Source organism: Equus asinus, chromosome 5 (assembly GCF_041296235.1).
Source record: "Equus asinus isolate D_3611 breed Donkey chromosome 5, EquAss-T2T_v2, whole genome shotgun sequence".
Lineage (NCBI taxonomy): Eukaryota > Metazoa > Chordata > Mammalia > Perissodactyla > Equidae > Equus > Equus asinus.
Window position 1 is genome coordinate 98,695,239 of NC_091794.1, and position 15,952 is coordinate 98,711,190.

The 15,952-nt window shown below is 60.8% G+C and overlaps 1 protein-coding gene across 10 annotated transcripts; it reads left to right on the forward strand.

The window, feature by feature from the left end:
• The first annotated feature begins 2,669 nt into the window (after positions 1-2,669).
• On the forward strand, positions 2,670-15,785 carry SH2D5 (SH2 domain containing 5). Of its 10 annotated transcripts, none has more exons than XM_070510842.1 (10): positions 2,673-2,802; positions 7,614-7,745; positions 8,101-8,184; positions 8,650-8,724; positions 9,756-9,902; positions 11,179-11,427; positions 11,593-11,764; positions 12,143-12,278; positions 12,726-12,885; positions 13,545-15,785. In XM_070510842.1, exons 1-10 carry the CDS (start codon positions 2,743-2,745, stop codon positions 13,746-13,748), a joined length of 1,419 nt encoding a protein of 472 aa, XP_070366943.1. In that variant the 5' UTR covers positions 2,673-2,742; the 3' UTR covers positions 13,749-15,785. The 10 variants fall into 10 exon arrangements, with proteins under 10 accessions (XP_070366946.1, XP_070366943.1, XP_070366945.1 ...); XM_070510840.1 differs by having other exon boundaries at positions 2,675-2,802; positions 11,590-11,764; positions 13,545-15,783; XM_070510841.1 differs by having other exon boundaries at positions 2,677-2,802; positions 8,104-8,184; positions 11,590-11,764; positions 13,545-15,781.
• The last annotated feature ends 167 nt before the right edge of the window (positions 15,786-15,952 follow it).

Here is a 15,952-nt window from a genome sequence, read left to right on the forward strand (position 1 = left end):
CTGGATTAGCACCCACCCTGATGACTGCCTTTGAATTTAATTCTCTCTTCACAGACCCTGTCTCCAGACGCCGTCACGTTCTGGGGCGCTAGGGGTTAGGACTTCAACTGTTAATGGAGACGGGGGCAGAATTCAGCCTAGAACACGTCTTAGAATTTTATCAAAATTTCTGTTCTAGGCCACATTTTGGGGGGTGCAATATTGGGGATAAGTTGCAAGGACAGCCGTGCGGACATACCTGAGAGGACAGAAGAATGGTGCTTAAGGCGGAAAGTATCAACGTGGGAAGATGCTACTGAGGAAACATGGAAGCATGTGCTATACAGAGCAGACGCGTTTGAGCTGCTGTGCTGAGCCTATTCCAAGCTCACCATCTTGGCTCCAGTGTTCAGTCCTATTGTTGGAGATCAGCTTCGAAATGATTCGCTGTTACTTCCCACTCACATTCGTCAGCTGGCAACTCCAGGACCAGATTCTGGGATTATAAAGAAAAGGAGAGTGTGATAGCAAGCTCACACCTGTGTAGTTCAGTAATTGTCACTGACTCATCAGGAAATACCATGCGCCGTAACGTGTTCAGGAATCATGACCCCACCACCCGAGTTTGCCTTTTTTGTCATTCCTTCCCCTGCTTACTATAGGTAACTTCTGTGGGCTTCCTGAAAAAGTGAGTCAATAATCCCATGGTTGAAGTCCTACCCTGGGATGTGTCGTCATGAGGGTGGGATGAGATACCTGAGGCAAGGAAGGATGCAGTGATGGCTGTTTTATGCCACGGTCCTGAGTGGAGCTGGGTTGGCTTGCCCAGGACGTGGCTGACACCCACTGGAGTTTCTTCCCTTTGGTGCGAACCTCTGAGCTTGGAGGTCTAATGTAGCATTAGGCAGTCTACGTGCGTGGTAGAGGCTTGGAGCGCCTGTGCTTTGAGTTGAATTAGATCAACAAATTTGGTAACCTGACGAATAGCTCAGATAGGCAGTTAATTACTTTAATGCATGAATAAAAATGAAGGAGTGAACTTCAAATGTATAAATGCATTTGGTTTTGAAACATTGTATTCCTGAGTGGGGGTGAAGACCAATAACGGGATCCTTAGTGTTTGTGGAGTCAGGAGTCACCGTCACATGCATCTTTCACACATTTCTCTTTCTGGATCTGGTTTTGTGGTGGCTCGTGTGTTTTGTTGTAATCTCCAGCCCCAGGACCTAGCGCAGTGCCGGCCACTCAGATCTTGACCCTCTGTCCCCTTCTGAGAAAGATTTAGAGGGCAGAATTCTCCCCTTGGTTTTAACTATTTCACCATCCGAATTTAACTCCTTGGTCTATTTTCATTTTGAGCTGAAACAAATTCCTGTCACTATTTTAAAAATGGTACGCATCAGAATTAATTGCGTCAGAAGCTTGTTAGAGCCAGTAGTTAACACAGTTGTGGCTTGTGTTGTTTCCTCTGAGTAGTCTCAAAGTGGGGACTGTGAATCTAGTAACTGGCAAGTCCTCTATTTAAAATGTACATGCTGGGGCCGGCCCCGTGTCGAGTGGTTAAGTTCGCGCACTGCGCTGCAGTGGCCCAGGGTTTCGCTGGTTCGGATCCTGGGCGCGGACATGGCACCGCTTATCAGGCCATGGTGAGGCGGCGTCCCACATGCCACAACTAGAAGGACCCACAACTAAAAAATATACAACTATGTACTGGGGGGGGTTGGGGGAGAAAATGCAGGAAAAAAAAAAAAAAGATTGGCAACAGTTGTTAGCTCAGGTGCCAGTCTTTAAAAAGAAGAAAAAAATGTACACACTTTTTTGGAAGGCTAGCAAGAATTAACCCTTTATCCTTTGTGTACTCTGAGTTTCATAAATTGGGATTTTTGGAAAGCAGGACCAACTTGTAAACTGTCTCCATCCTCATCACTGGACTCAGGCTGTCACATGGCCTCAGTGAAGTGTTTCCTGGAGCACTTGGCACGTGGAACCCAATAAACACTTGCCGTTCAATCATACAGGAAAGAAACTCAAGAAGAAAAGCAAAGTTTAACTCCAGCTAATATTTACTGAGCACGGCACTTCCTATGGGTCAGGTACTGTGCCAAGTACTTAGTCCACACTGGCTCATTGGAATCTTGACATCCCTGTGAGTCAGGTGTTAGTAACACAGATGAGGCACTGGAGGATTAAAGGGATTAAGGTGTTTGTCCAAGGCCCCACATGTGGTAAGAGGAAGTGCCCAAATGGCCACCCTTTACTCCTCATGCTGCCTCTGGAAGGCCTTCTCGGGAGACAAAGGGAACGAATGCCCAGTGGGCCTGCATGGCTCACACCTGCCCCCTCCTGGGGCCCTGAGGCCCCCAGACCCAGTCAGGGTGTTCCCTCCTGGGATGCAGCCCTTGTCTCCCTCCAGGACCTGAGCCCCGTGTCCTAGCCTGTCTGAGGGGTAGCACATAGGCGGGCTCTGGTGTTTCCTCTCTGCAGATTTCATGTTTAGTACACTCTAAAGGTTGGGCTGAATCGTGCTTGCGATATATTTTTTGGCACTTGCAGGTGTTGGCCTGATGGGAACAAAAGTGCCCTCCAGCTGAGAGCTGTGGCTGGTTTCGCTCCCCAGTTTCCCCCCATCTAAGTGGATTTCCCCGAAGGACAGGGTCAAGGCTCCTGCGCAATGATAACGTTCATGCCAAGACTTCTCAGAGCGGGCCCTGAGCTACGCAGGCTCAGTTAATCCTCCTACGAGAAGGGCCCGGAGGGAGGAGGATGAAGACGGGGATGCGCGACACCCCCACGCCCAGCCCTCTGAGGATGACGGAAGGAAGGGTGAGACTGACCCGCTTCCCCCAGAGGCCAGGTCCTGAGCGCATTCATTCACTCGTCAAGACAACCACCACGGAATGCCTCCTACGAGCCACGCTCTGTCCCGCGCACCGGGGACGGAGGCTTCTCCTGATCAGTGCCGCCTGCACTCTACAAAGAGGAGTGGGATGACCAACAAGAGTCGCGAGGGCTCTGCAGGGGGTGGAGGAGTCACTGGTGGTCAGGGAAGGCTTCTCTGAGGAGGAGCTGCTGGAGCCAGGCCAGGGGGCGGGAGGGGAGGGACTCTCCAGGAGGAGGGAACTGGCAGCGAGGCCCGGGCACCCAGCGCCCCCAGCCCGGGAAGATGCTTCCTAGGCGGCGAGGATGGCCCCTTCGCTCTCTAAGGCGGAGCGCCGGGGCGCGAGCCGGCGGAGGCGGAGCCAGAGCCCCTCGCGGCCGCTGATTGGGCGGTGCGGCCGAGCGGAGCCGCTCCGGGGGCGTCGATTGGTGGGCGAAGGCGGGCACCGCAGCCAGGGGACCGCGGGCGCTGGTTCCCGCGGCCACGTGGGGGGCGAGCGGGGCGGGGGGCGCGGGGGCGGCGGGGGGCGGGGCGGGGCGGGGCTGGCGCCGGGCCGGCCGGGGGCGGAGACGCGCGCGGCTGCGCGGGGGTCGCCAAGCCAAGCTGCAGCGACGCCACTCGAGACTCGGCTGGCGCGGTGAGTGAGCGCTGGGGAGCCGGGCCGGGGCTGGGGCCGGCGGGTCGGCGGGAGCGGGGCTCGGTCCCCAGGCGCGGAGAGGAGGGAGGGGATCTGGTGGGGAGGAGCACCTCCGTCCGCTCGCTCCGTCGCTGTCCATCACCTTCGCCGTCACCGTCTGTCACCTCTGCCATCACCTCCACCGCCCCTCCGCCAGCGTCCTTCCTCGCTCGCCCCTCGGTGGGTCCGGGGAGGTTCTCTGCCCCGGGCCGGGGGCTGTCACTGAAAGCCTGGACGCTCCCCAGGCTCCAGTAATAGCGGGACTAATGACCCACGCGGTGGAGCGCTGCGTGCCGCCCGGGCGCCGGCCTGGTCCGCGGGTCCGGCGACACTTCATCCTGCAAACGGCGCTTTCCGCTCAGTGTCGTCTGTTTGGAGAGGCCGTCCTCGACCACCCTGGGCTGGATAGCATCCCCCAGCACGCACGAACATACACATACATCTCATACCCTCCTCACCCTGCTGTGCCTTCCTCCAGATCGCTTAAGCCCCCTGAAATGCTGTTGGCTTCCCGTACCGTCCCCCCAGCCCAGCCTGGGCACTCGGTGAGGGCAGGGACTGTGTTTTCTTCACCTGGCACGTAGTCGGCGCCCGGAAATATTCTCAGAAGGAACAGATAGAGGCACAGCCCGGAGGGAGCTGCTGTTATCACCCCACTTTACAGCTGAGGAAATGGAGCCTGTGAGGTTAGGTGACTTGGCCAGGTCGCATCAGCCAGCGTTGCCTGCACCCCACAGTCCGACCCCACAATCCACAGTCTGAACCCCAGGCCGCAGGGTTCGGTCTCCTCCCACCCTGTGGCCCCGAGCAGGCGGGAGGAGGGAGCACCAGGTGGTAGGTTGGGGCAGGGGGCTCTTGTGTGTGGCTGAGCCAAAGGCAGTGGGGGTGAGGCAGGTGAGCAGAGTGGCTCTGGAAGCCCCGGGCCACCTGGCCGGGAGGCAGTCAGAGAGAGAAAGCGGCTGTTTTGCTGATCAGATCAGCCCCTGGCAGCTGGGGTGTTCTGGGCGGCTGATAGGCTGGGACCCACCAAACCTCAAAGGTGGACGCCCTGCTGACTTGGGAGAGCGGGGTCTGAGCAGAAGGGCCCTGCCGTGGCCTAGGGGAAGAGACCCAGCTTTGCTTCCCAGCTACCCCCTTGTGCTCTGTGACCTTGGGCAAGTGACTTCAGCCCCCCAGTCACCCTTTGCAAAGCCCAGGCTGAGTGGTCTCCCACGATGCTGTGAATGTGGGCCCTCCTTATGACACAACCCAGCTAGGGTGCTGTGCAGCCAAGGGCCTCTGTCCTTGACCCTCAAGGCGAGTCAACCCATCCAGTCCCCTGTCTCTAAGCAGGGCCACCTGGAAAACCTCAGAGGAGCAAGAGAAGAGCCCCAGCCTCATCCAGATGTGTCCCCTTAGGAAGGTGCTGGCGCAGCCAGGCTTCTGTGCAAAACCTTGGAAAAGCAGGTCTGGTCCAAAGAGAGAAATGGACATTTGTGCCTGGAACGGGTCAGCAGGTCTGTTGCCTGGGTGAGAGTGAGCCTGGTGCCCTCCCTGCGCCCCTGGGCAGCCCCCAACTTGAGGCCCCCCTCCGACTTGGGAGGGAGGTACGGGAAGGAGGAAACTTCTCCTTTGCCGGGCATGGGGAAGGATCAGGTGAGGGTGGGTGAGGGGGCCACTAGAGGGCCTGTGTCCTGGCCTCCCCACCCCACAGCCGAGACACTGGGGTGTCCCCCTGGAGAGCTGCAGCTCTGAGTCCGGAGGGAGGAGGCTGTCGAGCCCTCGGCACGGCCGTCCGGGCGAGTGTGCGAGCGAGTGTGTGCATGTGTGATGACCCACGTGGCTCCTTCGCATCCCAGACTCTGGGTGTCTGGGGGCTGTGTCAGCAGCACAGGCCAGATGCGAAATGTGCTCCCTCTCTCGCCCTCCTCCCATCCTCCCTCTCGCTCTCCTTTTGTCTTCTCCTCACGGCCCTTGGTTCCCACTTCTCTTGCTGCCTTTTCATCCTCTGTTCTTTCCCCCTCTCCCTCTCGCCAGCCCGTTTAGTTTTTGGTCTTTGCCTCCTCTGTTCCCCACCGCCTGCGAGTACCGGGCAGCGCAGCCCGTGATGTGAGTGTGAAGCAAAGAGCCGATTCCCTGGAAGCCCAGCTGCATACCTGGAGCCGGGGCCACGTGGCTTTTGTGCCAGTTGCACATCTAACCTTGCTTTATTTAAACATAAAATGAATGATAGGTGATGGACACGATGTGAAGAGTGATCAGGACCGAGGAGCAGAGGGGTGTGAGCGCCCAGAAAAGCAGGAGGGCAGAGGGTGCAGGAGGGAAGAGCCAGGAGGGCGCCAGGGGACGGGGCAGCCTTTATTTTCAGGCTCTTCCCGTGCTGAGCGGTAGATTGCTGCTGGCGACTCTCCCCTGGCCGGAGCCTGGGCTGAAGGTCGTGGGCAGCCAGAGGCAGGGGCCAGTCCGGAGCTCTTGGCACAGAGAGTGTCAGTTCCAAAGCACACAAACCGTCCTTCTCCAAGGGCTCCTAAAGCTGGGGGGAGCACCCCCGGGACGCACCCATTTCCTGCCTAGCAACCTGTCTGATACCAGCCTTCTGGCAGGAATCATGGCCCCCAGACCTCCCCTCCTGCCCTCCTGGACTGGGCGCTCTCCTCTCAGGCGTGGCCTGGTGCAAGGAGGGCACTGAAAGTGGCCCGACCTCGCCGTCCCCCCAGCTCCCTCCTGAACAGCAGGCTTTGGGGTCCCCTCTCCCCCGTGAGACCGTATTTGTTGAGCATCAGCTGGGAGAGTACCTGACATCGTGCTGCTCCTCCATTCCGTTCTCACCAACTCCTCACATTATCCCAGGTTTGGGATCAGGAAGTGGAGGCTCAGAGAAGTGAAGTGGCTCGCCCAAAGTCACACAGGATTTGGACCCAGATCTCTCTGATCCCAAGTGCAATGATTACAAGTAGCCAGGGGAGACGGAACCCGCCAGGATGCGGGACGGGGGTGGGGGTCTAAGTTGGCCCCAGGAAAGACTGAGGGATCTGCGTCCTTGGGGACTTGGGCAGAGGCATTCAGCCAGTCCTCTTTGTGATGCATCCACTCCACATCCACTGAGCACCAGCTGTGGTCCGGAGCTCTGGGAGGAAGGGCTCTCCCTGCCCTTGAGGACAGTCTGTGAGGGAGCTTCCTCCTCTCCTCCACCAGTGGAACTGGGAGACGGGCCCAGGAAAGACCAGAACCTGGGCTGGGTGGGGGCACAGGACTCCTCAGCCCCCAGGCAGTTGTCCACCCTCCCTCCCTCCTGACTCAGCATCAGTGAGCGTCTAGTTGCAGCTGGGGGCTTCGGGCAGGGGCGGAAGCCAGGCTGAGCCGAATGAGCCAGGGGCCTGCGAAACAGTTCTAGCCATCCAGTTCATGGGCCGCCCCCCCCCCCCCACGGGACTAGAGAGCTCCTGCCCTGGAACCTGCGATGGCTCCCCACTGCCCACAGGCAGAGCCTCAATTCCCTGGTGTGACATTTAAGGCTGATCTCAGCCTGGCTCCAGCCTGCTGCTCTGGCTGCTTTTGCTCCTCTGTGCCTTTGCAGACTCTGTTCTTGTTGCTGTCACACCCTTCCTCTTGGGCAGTACCTTCCCAGGCTGCCCCCCACCCCCTGGCGCTTTGTGTAAGCTGGACACGTGTCCATACCCTCGACTTCCAGCCCAGGGCAGGCCCAGAGCACAGAGGACCCAGGGCGTGGACTGCCACACCCCCTCCTTCAGTCCTCTCCCCAGACTTCAGTCCTCAGTGACGCCCTCCTGGCTGCTGTCACCCCCCAACCCCGCGTTCCACATCCTCATCTCCGCTTTATCACCATCCAGCATATTCCATAGCTTATCATTTAGTGTAGTGTCTTTCTCCCCGACAAGAATGTTGGCTCCGTGAGCGTAGGCAGGGCGTTTGTCATTTTATTCAGGGCTGGGTGTCCCCGTGTCCCCAGTGCCCAGGACATTGCCTGGCACACAGCAAGTGCTCAGTAAGAATTTGTCGGATGAGGGGGCGCACCGGCCTCTGATGGGGAGCACTGTGGCTCTACCGCCTGGAACCCACTTTGCCCCCTCCCCTTTGCAGCCTTCCCCCCGACCGGGGAACTTGAAGCTGAGTACCCTGGGGGCCATGCAGAAGGCTGGGGCAGGGGGCCGGAGGGCCTCCGACTGTGGCCCTGCCCCTCACCGGCCCAGGTGCATCACCAGGTTTGCACAGGTGGGTGGGGCTGCCTCGTGGGATGTGCTCTGGTGGGTGGTGACAGTGGCAGCCTTGGGGGTGGGGAGGAGCTGTGTGTCAAGGATCTATTTCCTGTCTTCCCTCCCTGCCCCAGCCTCTGGAATGTGTATGTGTGCACAGCCGAGGAGATGGGGCCTCAGAGGGGCTGAGTGGCTTGACCAAGGTCACCTCCTGGGAAAGTAGCAGAGCCTGGACTCCGAGTCCAGTGCTCTGTCACTGTCCACACTGACCTGACAGAGCAGAGTGTGTGTTTGAGGGGGAATTTGGAGGCCGGAGATCAGGAGCCAAGGGCCTGACTCCCCTGCCACCGTCCCTCCCCCACCCCACCCCCAAGCAGTATGTGGGGTCCTTCCCCGTGGACGACCTGGACACCCAGGAGAGCGTGTGGCTGGTGCAACAGCAGCTCTGGGCACTGAAGGTAGCGGGGCTGGGGAGCTGGGAGGGGACTTCCCCCGTGGGGATCGCAGCCTTGCAATGTCGGGCTGGGAATGGCCCCTGAGACCATCTGATCCATCCCACCCCCAGTCATAGAGATGGAGCAAGTGAGGCCCAGGGAGGGGCAGCACCAAAGCCGTTCTGAGAGGTGGGCCCAGTCAGGACCACACCTAGGTTGCTGGAACCGTGTCCCTTATACCCAGGGACCCCTTCCCTTGGGCAGTCGTGACCTGTGCCCGCAAGTAGAAGCCACAGGTGTGAGATGTGGGGGATGGCCAGCTATGGCTCTGGCTGGGAGGTGGTCTGCCATCCCCACTTCCCCGGCTCCTGGGGGTCCACTGTCCTGGCAGGCAGGGTGGGCTTAGCTGACCAGCCTGTGGTGACTGGTACTGAGGCTGGGCAGGGCCCGGGAGGTAATGCCTGCGCCCACCAACTCTCTCCCTCCCAGGACTGTCCCCGCCGCCGGGCCGTCATCCTGAAATTCAGCCTTCAGGGCCTCAAGATCTACAGCGGGGAGGGTGAGGTAGGAGCCTGTGTGGGTGCCGGCGAGGCCTGGATGGGACAGGTGTCCTGCTCCTTCTGGATGCACTCGCCTCTCCCCGGGCCCTGCGCTGCCCCTTGAGCCACCCCGGCTTCCCAGCCCGCTCTGGACCTTTGGGCATTCTCTCTCCAAGGGCTCCCCCCAGGGCAAGCTCAGGACCATCCAGCCCCGTGAGGTCTTGCAGGTCCCAGCCTCTTTGTCGGCCTGCGCAGCGGTGGCCCGAGGGCTGTGGCCAGCCCCTTATGACTGTGGAATGGGGGCCAGACGCAGGCTGGGGGCCGGTTGGGAGCCCCCGCTTGGATGCCCCTCCTCCTCCTCCTGGGGCAAGTCAGTGTTTGTTGACCACTAACTGTACGACTCTGTATTCTGTACTGTGTACAACTCACACTGCACAACTCTGGGCCGTGGCGCGAAGGTGTCCCAGAGCTGTGCATCACAGGGGCTCCGGGGTCGGGTCCTGTGCCCTTTGCATGAGGCTCATGAAGCCCCACCAACAGCCCTATCAGAGGGGTTCGGTCCCCACTTGACATTTATCATGAGAGGGCTCAGAGGGCTGTACTCACCTGCCCAAGCCACCCGAGAGTGAGTGGCAGAGCCGGGACTCGAACCTGGGTCATCTGACTCCAGAGACCAGGCGTGCCCCCCAGGGCCTGCTGCCGCGCCTTTCCCTGCGACTGAGCAGGCCGTGAATGCGCTGCCCCTAGTGCCATAACATGGCGTGACCATCCCAACCAGCAGCTCGGTGGCGGCGGGGAGCAAGGGATCCAAGCCCCGAGGCTTCGGGGAGAAGGGGGGTTCTGATTTGAAGTGGGGTTTGGGCAGACCTGGAAGGAGGGAAGAGTTCTTCACCCCAGGAGCCGGGTGGGCCCTAAGCTGGGCACGCAGGCTGGAGAGCAGACCCAGGAGGCCTGCCAGCAGGTGTGTGGGGCCCGCAGGGCTGGCACGCACTGGGGTGGCAGCTGCAGGCCAGGTGGCGGGTCTGATGGAGGCCGTCCTGCCCGCTGCCTGCCCAGGTGCTCCTGATGGCGCACGCCCTGAGGCGCATACTCTACTCCACCTGGTGCCCAGCTGACTGCCAGTTTGCCTTCATGGCCCGAAACCCCCGGAGCCCGGCCAGCAAGCTCTTCTGCCACCTCTTTGTGGGCAGCCAGCCTGGAGAGGTATCTGGGACCCAGGGCAGGGGGACCGCCACGTTGGCTGGAGTGGGGGGTGTGCTGTGCATCAGCGTGGGTTCCAGGGCCCGAGGCCTGGGAGGGCTCAGCCACATCGGCCCGAGCCGCCTCCAACCATGCACCCCTCACCACACGGGCTCCTTCTGTGGCTCTGCCCACTGAGCACTCCACCACAGCAAATCAGTGGGCTCAGCATTCCCCAGGGCTGGAAGGTAGGGACCAGGCCATGCGTTTAGAAATTGGAGGCTCATCCTGCCAGGCCTCTGCTCACACTGTTCTACCTGGAATCCCCTTCGTTTTCTCATCCTGACAGATCCCAGCTTGCCCTTCCAGGCTCAGCCTGCGTGTCTGTGAGGCCCCCCTTGAGTCTTTTAGACCCCCCCTCCTTCTGCGGTCCTGTGACGTAAACCACACTCTATCATCGGTCTGTCCCTAATTACGATCACTGCCGTTCTTTGAGAGCAGAGGCTGGCTCCAGGTCTCGAACTGTTCTGGTGCTTGGTCCTGTGGGACAAGCGGGTAGGCAGGTAGATCCTGGAAGTCAAAGCCAGGATGACGCTGTGAACAACGGAGCGTTGGCAGCCAATCTGGCAAGCAGAGGCTGGGTTTCATTCCATCCAGCAAGCATTTGCCGTCACCCCGGTACATTGAGCCCTGTGCTGGCTGCTGGAGTGACAGGTGGCTGAGATGTGGCCCTGGATCTCCTGGAACTCACGGTTCCAGCGTATTGGGGCTGGATGATGTGTGTGGCAGGTGGAATGTGCTGGGCCTCTGCTGGGGGTTTTCTGTGCTCCATTTCACTGAAGGAGCACAGGGGGCTGAGGATGAGGAAACTGAGGCACAGAGGTGCCAGGCTCTACCCAGGGTCACATGGCAGCTCCTAACTGACAGAGCCAGGATTGGATCCCCGGTTCTCTGCGTCCACGGCCTGGGCTCTTAGCCACTCCTCTGAGAGGGCACTGCCCAGTGCGCAGGGAGCGGGCGGTAAACCGAGGGGTGGGAGAGCATTTAGCCCGTGGATTCCCAGCTCCAAGCGTGGTCCTGGAATAAAGGAGACGCTCAGTATTTGTTAAATGAATAAAGGAAGCTGGTATGGGAGGCTGCATGGTGGTGAGCTTTTGAGGGATAAGTCGGCGTTTTCCTGGCCAGAATGGGGAAGAGCACCCCAAGCCGGGGGCCTGCATGCACCGACCATGAGTCGGTTGATGCCTGAAGGTTCCCCAGGAAGATTCGCCCAACTGAGCCCAGCCCGCCCCCTCCCCAGGTCCAGATCCTGCACCTGCTGCTCTGCCGCTCCTTCCAGCTCGCTTACCTCTTGCAGCACCCTGAGGATCGGGCGCAGACTGAGCCCTGCCTGGGGCCTGCAGGGGACGCGCCCCTGAAGCCACTGTCGAGCCCTGGGGGCCCCCCTGGCCTTGTGCGGGAACCCTTCGGCCGTGATCAGCTGTCACAGAATGTTCATGCACTGGTCTCCTTCCGGCGGCTGCCAGCAGAGGGGCCCGTGGGCAGTGGGGTATGCAGCCCCCCAGCCAGGGAGCGGGCAGTGAACAAGGGAACTGGGTGAGGGTTTAGGGGTCCTGTGGGGGGTGCTGGATTTCAGGGGAGGGGGCTCTGCGTGACCTGACCCGGCTGAGCCTGAGTCTGCCTGCCCTGTGGGCCCCTCTTGGTGCCCTAGAAGGAGCTGGCAGAGTTGGAAGGGCGTGGGGGTGCCCGCCACACCCGCCTGGGGAACCCCTACTGCTCCCCGACGCTGGTGCGCAAGAAGGCCATTCGCAGCAAGGTGCTGCGCTCCGGGGCCTACCGCGGCTGCACCTACGAGAGCCAGCTGCAGCTGTCGGCGCGGGAGGCCTGTGAGTACCCGGACGCCCTGCCCCATGCATGCCTGCGTGAGTGTCTGTCTGCACCTGTGTGAGTCAGACAGGGTGGCCTGGCGTCCCTTTCTGCACGGCTGTGCCTGTGTCTCCCAGCAGATGCCTGTGTGTGGATGTGCATCCAGGGCTGTGTGCCTGGGGCTGGCACAGGTGACTGTATAGCTGCCATGTGCCTTAACTGGGGGCTGGGTGTGCATGGGGTGTGCCTGTGTGTGGAGGTGTATTTTTGAGGGGCTGGATGTGTGCCTCCCGGGCTGGGGGTGGTGGCTTGGTGAAGAGACAAGCATGGGGTGATGGGGCCTGTGGGGGTGAGGCGGGCTGAGCAGGGGGCCTGGCCTTTCTCTGACCCCTCCATAGTGGAGGGGTCATCGGTGGTCTCCACAGTTCCTGCCGCATGGGAGGCGTGGCCCCGGGGTCCCGGTGGCCCCTCGTGCCTGGTGGAGAGCGATGGCAGCCTGACGGAGAACATCTGGACCTTTGCTGGCATCTCCAGGTAGGAGGGGCCTGGCGGGTGCCCAGCCGCTTGGGGCGGACAGAGAAATAGGCCGTGGGCTCCCCCAGGGCCCTGACACGGGCACAAGGGCACAGTGCTCCTGACCTCGGCGACCCCAGGCCAGGGACTTCACTGCCCTGGCCTCAGTTTTCTACAGAGGTTCAAACCTGTAATCCAGCTAGATCCCTGCGCACCTGGCCTGTCGCAGGGGACGGCTGGCTAGATGTCAGCTCCTTCAAGCTCTCTCCTGATTGGGTCTTGGTCTTGTGAACAATTAAGGACCCTTAGAAACCTTTCAGAAAGGAAGTCTCAGAGCTTTCCTCGTCCAAGGCGTCTCCGGACAGGCGCCTGTTTCCCGTGCTGTGGGCTGTGTGCCCTTGCCCAGGGGAGACGGGAGGCTGCGTGCGCCCAGGGGTCCTGCCTTCATCCCCTCCCCTCCGCTCCCAGGCCCAGTGCCCTCGCCCTGCTGCGGAGAGACGTGCTGGGGGCCTTCCTGCTGTGGCCCGAGCCGGGCGCCAGCGGCCAGTGGTGCCTGTCGGTGCGGACGCAGTGCGGCGTGGTGCCCCACCAGGTCTTCCGGAACCACGTGGGCCGCTTCTGCGTGGAGGTGGGTGCGGGCAGCCGGCGCCCTGCCGCGCCCCTTCTCACCGCGCGCTCCCGAGCCCGCCTCTCCGTCCCCGTCCCCGTCGGCTCCGGCCCCGCCCTTCATTTGACTCTCCATCCAGCTCCTTGTCCTTGGCCCTGCCGCCCCGCCTCCCCGCCCCCCGGCCCCACCTCTACCCGCGGGCTCCGCCCTAGGGCCGCTCGCCTCATGGCGCTTTGGGAGGGGTGTGTCTAGTAGAGTCTGGGGCTGGGGTCATGCCTCACGTTTCTGTAGGAATCCCGGCTTTTAAAAGTCTGCCTTTCCCACACCCTAACGCATCCTTTAGCAGAGGAGGAAACTGAGTCAGAGAGGGTAGGGCTTGCCCCAGCTCGTACAGCCCCTGAGTCTCAGGTGTGGAGTGGCGGCCCGACGGCAGGTGTCCAGGGAGGGCAGCCAGGGCTTCTTACATGTGCGCCCTTCCTTGGCTGCCGAGCGTCTCAGTCCTGACCCTGCTGGGAGGGGAGAAGGGAGGAGATGGTGGGTGACCGTGCTGTGAGCAGGACGGGGACCTCTCAGCTCAGATTCCCTCCTCTCCAAGGTGGGGCGGGACCCGTGGGCCGGGGTGGTGGTACCCCGGTGCGCTGTGGGGAAGGGGACGGGAGCTGAAGGCCCTTCCCCCCCAGCACCTGCCAGCCGAGTTCCCCAGCCTGGAGGCCTTGGTGGAGCACCACGCGGGCACTGAGCGCAGCCTCTTCTGCGCCCTGGACATGGGTCGCCTGAACCCCAGCTACGAGGAGCAGGACTGCGGGCCCGAGGGCAGGCCTCCCCGGACACTCCGGCCCCTGGGCCACGCCAAGTCGGAGGCAGAACTGCAGGGCCTGGGCTAAGAGGCTGGGCCCCACGCCAACGGCCCTGCCTCGCCCTGGCTGCCGGGCCTCAGCAGGCCACTCTGTCCTTCCACCCCGCTGGTCACCTGTTCCATCCAGTCACTCTGCCCCTTGGACCAGTCTTCCATCACTACACCACCCGTGGGGGGGAGCCCTGAGATTGGGGATTGCCAATGGCTTCTCGCAGGGCCTGGGACCTGTTGGGGTTGCCGGAGGGGCAGCTGGAGCTCCAGGCTTCTGTGAACTTGCTGGGTGACTCTGGATGCTTGTCATCTCTGGGATTCACTTGGCTCCTAGGAGGGGAGCTCTCTGACGTGGGCCAGCAGGTACGTTCACGATGGAGGTGCAGCCGGGGCCAGGCCTGGGGCCCTGCCTGGGAGTCCTCAGAGAGCTCCCGACTCGTTTGGGAGAGGTGTTTGGGGAGCCCGGAGCAAGTGCTCACTTTGGGTAGAGGCCTGGGGGGAGCCGCCCTCTCCCCGGGAGCAAGCAGAGATGACACAGCGGGGCTTGTGGCCACATCCGGGCAGACAGACAGAGCCCAGCCTTTCTCGTGTCTTCTGGGGGTAAAGGAGTCTTCCTGTGAGTTCTGAGGGACCAGGGTTCAGAGGCCGCAGAAAGGGCAGGGTGGACGGAGAGCCATGCCACCCAAAGCCCACATGCAGGTGGCCACTGTGTGCAGGTGGACGTGGAGCAGCAGAGTGCAGAATCTCATGCGTTGCTTGGGAAGGTGGGTTTGTCTTCACTCAGAACCACAGGGTTGTGATCCCTGCTTGCTCGGAGCGCATGTCCTGGTGCCATCCCCGTCCCCAAGCCCCTGAGACCCACCAGGATGCGCACGCACCCAGGCTCCTTTCCTTGGCCGTTTGAATGGGAGGGGCCAGCAGTGAGCCACAGGGAGGCCCTGCCCCCTTGTCCTGCAGGCCAGACTGCGTTTAGTGGCTGTCTGGGAAGCCCCCCGACGGTGGCATTTTCCTTAATATGGCACTGGCCATGGCTGTCAGGGGCCACTTCACTAGGCCAGCCCCATTGCGGATGGGGTCAGAGCAAACCTTCCAAAGACAGAACTGATGGAGGCCCTGCCAGAAGGGGCTTGACCTCAGTGGGCAGTGGGGGGCCTGGGGGTCTGGGAAGACAATTCTCGTCTAATGCAGTGGCCCTGCAGTGACCGAGAGATCAGGCGTCCCCCTTTATAGGTAAACTTGACAGGCTGACTTGAATCTACCGACTAGAGCTGGGGAGCAAGTTCACTGAACGGACTCCTCTTCCTGAGGCCCAGGCCTCCTGGCGCATCTGGGGCTGCCCCTCCCTATCCGTGAGTGGGCTGTGCCTGTTCGGCGCCTTGAAAGTCAGACTTCTGGCTCCTGGAAGGAAGAGGGCAGCCCCACAGAAGAGAAAGAAGGTGGATCCTGGGGAGCTGGGGCCCCCTGCCCAGGAAGTGGTCTTGACTAGGGACCTTGTCACTCTCGTCACAGGGGTAGGAGGAAGCAGTCCCCTGGGGGTCTTTTCCCTGGACCCTCAGCCCTGATTTTATACTGAATGTGAGTGGGAGCCAGGACTCATTTTATGGCCATTTCTACTAAAACCTGTCTCCTCCCTGGGCACAGCCCTGGTCCCTGGGGGAGGCCGCCAGGAGAGGGGTTTGTTGATGTGGGACCGGGAGCACAGGTCTGGAGACGCCCTGGGAACCGGCCCAGGCGGAGGCCGGAGCTCATCGTATGAGGGATGTGTTTTGTTGCACAAATGACCCATGTGGATGGGGCGTCAGGAATGTTCCCAAAGCACTTTAACATTCCTTCACACAGCACTTACTGATCACGTGGTACAAATAGGACAAGGTTTTTGACCCATGTGTGCAAACGCCTCAGTGTCTTAATTATAGATCACCGCTTCCTCTTTGTTCCAACCAGCACCACCCGGGGAGCGCAGCTCTCCTTACTGCGTGTACTTGAAACAAATAAAATGTGTGTCTTCCGATTGTCTGGGCAGACTTTGTCTCTGAAAGGGAGGTCCTGGTCCAGCTGGCCTGCTTTGTTTTTGTTTGCCAAACATACCTGGTGCCCATGGCGAACCAGACGGAGGTCCTGTCCTCAGGGGCTCAGAAGGTCCAGAAGGAATCAGATAGGTAGATTTATTCAAATCCTGTCCCTCCTGCTGAAAACCTTCAGTGGGTGTTTCCTATGGGAAAACAACTCAAGTCCTTATGT

Excerpts from the sequence above, each read along its gene's own strand:
- SH2D5 (XM_070510840.1), top strand. The coding sequence starts at position 2,743 with ATGAAGACGGGGATGCGCGACACCCCCACGCCCAGCCCTCTGAGGATG. Across the intron at positions 2,803-7,613 it reads TGAGGATGACGGAAGGAAGG|CCTTCCCCCCGACCGGGGAA; the intron begins GTGAGACTGACC and ends TCCCCTTTGCAG. Across the intron at positions 12,279-12,725 it reads ACCTTTGCTGGCATCTCCAG|GCCCAGTGCCCTCGCCCTGC; the intron begins GTAGGAGGGGCC and ends CTCCGCTCCCAG.